This window comes from Setaria italica, chromosome IX (genome assembly GCF_000263155.2).
Source record: "Setaria italica strain Yugu1 chromosome IX, Setaria_italica_v2.0, whole genome shotgun sequence".
Classification (NCBI taxonomy): domain Eukaryota; kingdom Viridiplantae; phylum Streptophyta; class Magnoliopsida; order Poales; family Poaceae; genus Setaria; species Setaria italica.
Genome location: NC_028458.1, coordinates 1,648,066 through 1,656,944, shown reverse-complemented (window position 1 = coordinate 1,656,944; position 8,879 = coordinate 1,648,066). Strand labels below are relative to the sequence as shown.

Here is an 8,879-nt window from a genome sequence, read left to right as displayed (position 1 = left end):
TCTAATCAACACATTCTTATTCCTGAATATATCGCCTAGGTAGCCCATATCCGAGGGGGGAAATGTCGATTTTACCGTTGTGCGACAAGTACTTCCACCCGAATATTATGTGTGGATTCCATTGATGCGACACCGATTTTTCGTAATGGGTGTATCATCAGTATCAAAAAAAAAAATGATTTGCAGTAAACTGGATGATCTAATCTCGTGTGTTTTCCTTTTAATCGACAAATAGTAACTAGTTTTGGTTGATAAATAGCTGCAATAGTATTTGTAAAAAAGATACTAATTTGCAGTGGGTAACTGTAGCAAGAACTGTGAATGAAATATATAAATAAATTATAATATGCTTTTAAGCTGCCTAAAAAAATCTGAATGTTTTAAATATAGCAGTTTTTGATGAATATAAAAGATAATATAACCTTCATTCATCAATTCATATTTGGCATTATTCATAGTTAATTACTTCAAATTTTGCAAGCTTTGTCTTGCTTTGCAGTCGAATGGATTGATCTACTATCTAGTGTCATAGTGTGTCATATTGTCATACACCATCGTGATTCTTTGCCTTCTATCTTTTATTTCTCTCACTTTGAGTTGTCATATTGCTTATACCACTTCTTGTTACTCCTTGAATCTCTCTAATCATGAAGGCTATGTGGCTAGAAAGGCTATTTATTTTTGCAAAAAGAAGTTCTGGTCTTATTTTGATCACAAATGCAAGTGGACGCCTCTAGCTTTGTAATTAAAACGTTAATACCGTCATGTTTGCAGCGCAGAAAAATGCAGCAACTTGTAAGAATTATCTGAAAAATTGTATAGCTATGCATAAACCTAAAAAGTAGCTAGTAGTGGTCGTCCTCAGTGTTTGAAATTTGAAACCAGTCAAAGTTGGATCATGGATGGGATTTGCTCCAGTACACATTGTCGACCGAAAAGAAAGTTGACAACAGCCAACGATACACTGCCGGAAGAACTGAGATTTGACGAAAAAGGATGAACAATGCACGCACTGATCGACCAAGTGCAGCGGTGGAGCACAATCATTTTCAAGGTCAGACGATAACTACTTGATGTGCCATTCGTCTGTCACTCAGCTCGCAGCTAATCACATCCATTTTATCTCTGACCGAACCGAATGATTTCATCCACAAATCATACTGCAAATTTGACATGTGCCCATTTATAGCATTCACTGCAAGTTAAGCTAACCACTACCTTGCTACATATATGAGCATCACTACTTTTGTTTTTTTAACCCAGATTAGCAGTAGTTCCATGCATCGAACGAACTTGCTGGAAAATTAGTGGCCGGATCCATGCATGCACTTGCATTGCCGACAACGTCGAGTTGGGTGCAATCGGTGAAGGATCAATCGATGGATGGATGCGATCCACACCACACCTTTGCTACCACCACTTTGGTTTTGCTTTAGTCAGTGCCTGCCTCGATCCAACTAACTAATTCAAGCACATGAAAGAAATGCGTCAGAAATTTGCACAGCAAGCTCGTACCGAGCTAATTAGTTAGTGGATGCTAATGCAGATCTTCAGCCGCCACCGGAAACTGCTTCAGGTACAAACTATTTTGCTAGTGACTGTTTGTAAACAGATGGGACTGCTATGCATGGCACCTCTGTATCTCTTGAGCTAGCTGATGTCAAGAACTTTGGATTGATCGGTCCAGGCATTGTGGGAGCAGGACGATAATCATCATTTGTACCGGTCCGGTCACAGTGGGCGTGCTCTCCCATTATGGTCATCATCACTCTCCAAACTACTGTCAAATCGTCATGTTGAAAGGATACTATATTGAGGGTGTGCATCACTAATCTGCCGATAGTGGCGCCGATCCACGTGTCGATCGTTGGCGCTATCTGAAACAACAGCAGTTGACTGTTGACATGTGCTTTGGCTATATAATGACATACCGGTATCTTTTTTCTTCGGTCCGTTAGCGGTCATTATGAGCCAGATGGATTGATTGGAAATTTGGTCGTGTACAATGTGCTGAAAGGATTACATGATTGATTTGAAACGCCAATCAGATTAGATGCGCTGAAGATACGGATTGATAGGCCTTTTTGAAGTGGCCTGTAAGTAAGAGTAGAAAGATAAATGCTTGAGCTAGATACTGTATCTGATTGCAATTTGTATTAGCTGAAGGGACTGTGATTTGTAATTCTTGGAGCTAACCTTGGTACTCAGTTCCAACAAAATGCAACCGAGAGTTAGTTTGGCAGTGGTAAATAAGGTTAACCTTGTGCCCTTCTTTTTCTCATCTCACCTGTGTACCATGTTGTCACCATTTTGCACAACTGCAATGCAGAGAGTCTTATTATAATAGTTGTCTTAAATCAACACCATGCTCACCAAGATGTGCACAAATTCACTTTTGCGCCTTAGATCGTGGAGCATGAAATTCCCAACCCAAATCTCATGATGGAAGCAAAATGATTAGCTCCAAATTTAGTGGGTAATCCCCTGGTCAACCCCTGGCCTACACCGACCAAACCTGCATCTAGAGAGGAATAGGAATAAATATTCAGTGGTAGATTGCACCTCAGCCACAAGTGAGTATTTTTTATTGTCCTGGCCAACGTGAATTTCCAGCATGGGTCTAGTGAGTCTAACCCCTGATGAGGACAAGCATATGGATCGTGGGATGGACCTTCTTTTCCAAGACAGGCAAGGTGGTGCCTACACAACCGCTTCTTAATAGGATATATTCAAAGAATCAGAATGTAGCCATTTTTCTATGGGAGAATGTAACCATCGGAGTACCAAATTGGCGACATATCATACATGATTGGCGCATTTGGGGATAAGAATTTGTGGTAGCCAGTAACGAGTTAGCTCACCTTGTTGCACTTGCATCAGACACCCACTTGCTTCTCCAAAGTGCGCCTCACATCAATCCATCATGAAGGGTAATTTTCTACCTTGGTTCAATTGATATTTGATCAGTGTTTTTGCCTTGATCAGCAATGCCAACCAATCCAAGAAGGGGCGAGTCAGAACCCATGTAACATTGTAACCCCGGGAGCGAGGCTCCTTACAAATAAAGCACATGACAAATGGCCACCTGCATGATAGATCACGATCAGGGCCAAGGCTGCCTGCCACTGGAAATCTGGAATCGGAGGGATGTATTGGACTTGGATCCTACGAGCCAAAGCCTGACTGAGGTTTCTAGAACTGCTTTGCTTTGGCCTGCAAAAAAGAGGTCTGAAGAAAGCAAGTTCTATCATCAATGGCCGTGCACATTCTCGGCGAGGGGACAGAACAGGATTCGGCAAAAACGTTTTGCGTCGCTGCGAATCCGGTTTTGAGGAGGCTCTCCAGTTGACGGACGACCCGCACGATCTCATCATTCGCTACCATTTTCTGCGGCAAAGCATCTATGCAAGTGCCCGTTGCCTGAAAAGATTGACTGATTTTTTTGTGTGGACAGAACATGTTCTTCCTTCTTCGCGGCAGCAGCAGCTGCAAGAAATGGAGATCACAAGTTGTTGGTAGGGAGTGCACTCACACTTGACAAATCACAAGGGTTCGTTTTCGATCGTTTCGTTCTTCAGAATTCAGATAATGCTCTTCAGATTTGGTAATACTGTCAGATCTCATTTCTGAAAGACTGGGCATCTGAATAATGTGCAGGAGTCTTTGCAGAAAGCGATAGATTGTGCAAAATGAACCGGCTGAGAGTGATACAAATGCTAAACCATGATTAAGAAGGAATTTGGTGCTTCCTACCTTATATTGGAAGGTCCTTGTGTTCTTCAGACTATTCAAATTTTGTTGTTAGCAGGTTGGTCTCTGAAAGACCGGGCATCTGCAGAATTCGATGTCAACTTAAGAGAGCAATTTGAAAGACCGGGCAACGCGGAATGAGGACATAAGCCATGCATGAAGAGGTTGAAAATGTCGCCGTAGCAAGAAGCGTTAAGCATGGTTGCTACTGACAGCGAAGATGCAGTTCCAGAATGCAAGCTGGAAAGAAGTTTATGCTAAAGCTGAGATCAGAGAACTGATTCTGTCAGAATGCATTAGCAACAATGAACCACATGATAAGCTCAAATCATGACGCTACACGAATACTGGAGTATTGTTCACGTGAGAAGGGACATCGCAAGCAGTGTAGTTGAAGCAACGAGACAATGAGCCAATAGCGTGGAAGCTGTGCAGCCTGGAAGAACATAACGTGGAAACACAAAAAAATGGAAGGATGTGCTTCAGGTTTCGAAAAACTCATGTAGAATTAGAAATGCAAACCTGATTTTAGTTTTCGGATAATTAAGAACATATTAGGATTAGCTTACTGAAAGAAAAACGGCATTGCTCTGAAACTGTAGTAAGTCTGCCGAACGATAGTCTCTACCAAGATTTCGCTGAAAGGACATTGGCCAGCCTAATCTTTGATGGTTCTCCAGAGAATGCTGGTAAGATAAGCTGATTTTGGAGAGACTGGGCATCTGAATTATTTGTCCCAATCTTAGCAGAAAGCGAAAACAATGCTGCAAAATGAATCAGCTGAGAGTGATGTAAGGATGCAAAGACAGAAACAAGGGGTATCAATCACAGTTTAAGGGTAACAGACACTGGCCACACTTATCTTTCAAGGTTCACAAGAAAAATGCTGTGCAAACTATGACTTGTCGTTCTCCCAGCAGAAAAGGATAAATCGTTGCAAAATGGATCAGGTGAGAGTGATATAATGATATAAAGCCATAGATGAATATATCAAAAGTTTGAAAGGAGGTTGAGGTACTTTGCACGAGTTATGCATTGTCGCTCACTACTGACAGCGAAGATGGAGCTTTACAGTGCAACTGAAAAGAGGATTATGCTAAAGTAGATAGGTTAGAACTGATTCTGTCTGAATGGAATAACTATGAATAACAGAGACAGATCATGATGCATAACGAAAACAAAACTGAAGTATGGTACGCATGATATTGGAGGGGATCACACGTAGTCTAGGCAACAAGTGAATGAACCAACACAATGGCCAAAACCATGGAGAACACATGAGCTGTGTAGTTTGGAACATGGATCGATGTTCTAGCACAGAAACCAAAATGTCGGATAACACCACAAGCTCATGTAGAAATACAAGAAATACCTGATTTTGTTTTTCAGTAGAAAGACTATATTAGGATAGAACACTGAAAGAAAACACACTCTCAAAGGAAGTCTGCCAAACACCAGTCTCTACCAAAATTTCGGAACTACACATCATATCTACCTGAGATTGGAATTTCTTTGCACAAGTATGAATTGTGATTACAACCCCACCAGAGTTACAGGCCAAAAGGAGTCAAAGCAACCTACATAACACCTAGAGTGTTGTAAGATCCATAATACTTTCCTTTTGCATCATCAACATATCTTTGTTTGCTCCTAGGAAGAACAGCATCCTTTCTTCGTGTTGGTAGACGAATCAGCAACATTGATGGTGGTTCCTTGACCTGGAGGTCCACTGCCTGCTGCCTCCTGTGCAGCAAGTGCTTTCTTGCTTATGATTTGATGAATATCAGTGAGGATAGTCTGAAATGCCTTCTCAACATTCAGGGCTTCAAGTGCTGATGTCTCCAGGAAGTGTAGGCCTTCTTTCTCCGCTAATGCCTGACCATCTTCCTCTGGAACCGATCTCAGGTGGTTCAGGTCCGATTTGTTACCAACCATCATGATCACAATGTTGGAGTCTGCATGATCACGGAGCTCACGAAGCCACCTCTGAATGTTTTCAAATGTCTGCTTCTTTGTGATGTCGTAGACTAAAAGTGCACCCACAGCTCCTCTGTAGTAAGCACTAGTGATCGCACGGTACCTCTCTTGCCCAGCAGTATCCCATATCTGAGCTTTGATGGTCTTCCCTTCTATCTGTTAGAACAAGTAACACAGTGACAGTGTTAGAAAAACTTAATTTTAAATTGCTTGCCGAAAGAGAACAGTGGAAATACCTATACAATGAAGCGGAAAAATAAGCAAAAGTGACGATCATTTATTGCCAACAAAACATTGCAAGGTTTTTCAGTACAATAGAATATAAAGCCAAGATGGTACAGTCAAACAGCACCCAAATTTCTTATACGTACTAAATTAATCAAAGAACTTGTCTTGACAAAAACAGACCACCTTTGACATGCAAGGACAAATCGAGTACATGGTACCAGCACAATCATTAACTCATGAAGTCATGATATCCATTCGCCAGGCAGTTCCTTGTTCTGAAATATTCCTGGCCAAGATACAGATACATACACATGTATGCTCTGAGCAATTGCTCATTTTCATACCAGTCTGAACAAACCAGTTTGCTACCACTGGCAAAAGTGATAGTTTCATAATTGATTTGCAAGCAACGATAATAAACACAATATTGTGCATGCTTTGTAAATACACCAGGCAATGTATCAGTGAACTCGAAAACAACATATGGCAGAACTATTAAACCACCAGTATATCAACATTTTCTCCAGTTGGAATAAAATCATGTCAGTAAACTAGAATACAGGAATTTAAAATAACATAGCATTATAGCTTAAAACAGTAGAAGACAACCAGCAAATGAGTCTATGCTCCAGCTTGTTATTGGATAATGAGACAAAACAACCAAATAAAAAGTGGGGAACAACAATAGATATTGAAGCCACAGACAAAACTGACAAGCACAACAGCAAATTATGCGTATTTGGATGGAGTTTAGACAGACAAGCTGAGAAACCTCCAAACTGAAGGACACATCAACAATGTGCATGCAACTCAATACAACCAACTTTTTTTTACGGTGGTAATTAGTTTAACTGTTGCAAGTGTGGACTCAAAATCATTGGTGTAGACAAAATATTCATTAAAGAGCAGCAGTACTAGATTACTTGCTGAGGACAGAAAATCCCACAGGCGAGTCTTTATGTAAAGTGCTTCACTGCTTATTCGACCATTCAGTTAGAGCTTAAACTGCAATAAGAACCAAAACTAGGGAAAAGCTGCAAATACTGCTTACTGCATGGCAACACGCCTGCTCTAGTCTAGACTTCAAAATTTAAATAGTCCTATATATACCCCCAACCATAATTCATGGTTTTCTTCTCTGCATGCATAAATATTATCCATACAAAGTTGATTTGTACCTATCATTTACAATCATTCATAACAACACAAGAAACTTCACAGATCTGATACATGCTGATACTCTTGCTGTGCATAGCGCACCACATCCTCCAAATCATTATAATAGACCCATCAGCCGCAGTGATTTAGCTATCCCAAATTTCTGTCTCCGTAGCCCCAAGCCGAAACAATCGTCTCTGACCAGAACGCATCCAGAACGCATCGAATGCAATAAATCTCTCGCGTTCACGTCCCGAGATTCAAGGGCAGGGAGGGAGTGGGTTTACCTGGAGGGTGCGAGTGGCGAACTCGACGCCGATGGTGGACTTGGACTCGAGGCAGAACTCATTGCGGGTGAACCGTGAGAGGATGTTGGACTTGCCGACGCCAGAGTCGCCGATGAGCACGATCTTGAATAGGTAGTCGTACTCGTTGTCCACCCGGTGCGCCATCGCCGGCCGACCACCGCCCGCCCGCCCGCCCGCCGCCGCCGCGGATCCTGCAGGAGCCACGCGCGCCACCGAGATCCACCGAATAAGAGAGCGAAGGAACCGCGACGCGACGCGCCGCCGCGCGGATCGATCGGATCGCGTAATGGAGGGGAGAGCCGCGGCGAATTGCGCGTGCGTGCCTACCTCGGATTCGGATGGACTCGTGGAGGGATCGGAGGCCGAAGGGAACGGAGACCCGAATGGAGGTGGCGACGATGATGTGAGAGAGATGGTGGAGGAAACCGAAAGGAAACGGGCAGAGGACGTGGGCGTAAACGCGCGGTAGGGAGGGGATCGAAATAGTAGTTAATTAATAATTACTCAATCATTAGGGGGTCTAAAAGTAAAAAAATAATTAATGAATAATATTGTTGTCAGAAAAGAAATCAGAGTACAGCAGAGGAACGAACCATCAGAGAATTTGAATTTAGTTTGGATTTTAGAGCGCGACAGATCTCTCGGGTTCAGTGTTTTTGACGCGTCAAATGGAGTAAAATAAAAAAATGTTCTCGTGTAAACATCAATCACGTTTAGCGTCGGCGGCTATTTTACGATTTCGTAATCTGTAAAAAGAGGCGAAAAAAAAACAATTCCCACATGTTTGCACGTTAGTACTCTGTACTTGTACTATTTTTTTAAAATGAAAAGATTTGCATGCTAGCGGTTGGTACTTGATGACGAGGTCGTGCATGCGACTCAAAATCATGTGCCACTCACAATGTTTTTTTAAAAAATATTAATAGTTTGAACTTTGAAATGGTCTGGCTTTCTAGTTGTACAGCTACCTCACATCAACAGTTCAGGGTAGATTCACGCTGTTGGATTTGACCATGACCGTGGTATGTGGCCGTGTGAGTTCATACCGCGCCGTCTTTTGTTTCCAGCAGGGACGCGCAATCGGCTCTGACGACCTGAAGGCCGACACCAATGAGCTGCAGAAATCATCTGAAATCTGCAAATGGCAGCACCCCATCACTCCAGCATGGCCTGCAACTGTGCATTCAGCTCAAGAGTTCAGACCATCCTCATGTGTTCAGCTTGTCGCCTACCTGATTCCTCTGAACTCTCAAGGAAGATAAAATTTCCCGTGCAGTAAGAGCATCACTGAGAGGGTGTTTGGATACCACCAGCTAAAGTTTAACACTTGTCACATTAGATGTTTGATACTAATTAGAAGTATTAAATATAGGCTAATTACAAAACTAATTGCACAAATGGAGTCTAATTCGCGAGACGAATCTATTAAGCCTAATTAGTCCATGATTTGACAATGTG

The 8,879-nt window shown here is 42.2% G+C and overlaps 1 protein-coding gene across 1 annotated transcript; it reads right to left on the bottom strand.

The window, feature by feature from the left end:
* Nucleotides 1-5,062: 5,062 nt before the first annotated feature.
* On the bottom strand, nt 5,063-7,880 carry LOC101755392 (ras-related protein Rab11C). Its single transcript, XM_004981172.4, has 3 exons — nt 7,749-7,880; nt 7,401-7,612; nt 5,063-5,883 (listed from the first exon to the last, which is right to left on the bottom strand). The coding sequence occupies exons 2-3, from the start codon at nt 7,563-7,565 to the stop codon at nt 5,401-5,403; spliced, it is 648 nt and encodes a 215-aa protein (XP_004981229.1). The 5' UTR covers nt 7,566-7,612; nt 7,749-7,880; the 3' UTR covers nt 5,063-5,400.
* Nucleotides 7,881-8,879: the final 999 nt, after the last annotated feature.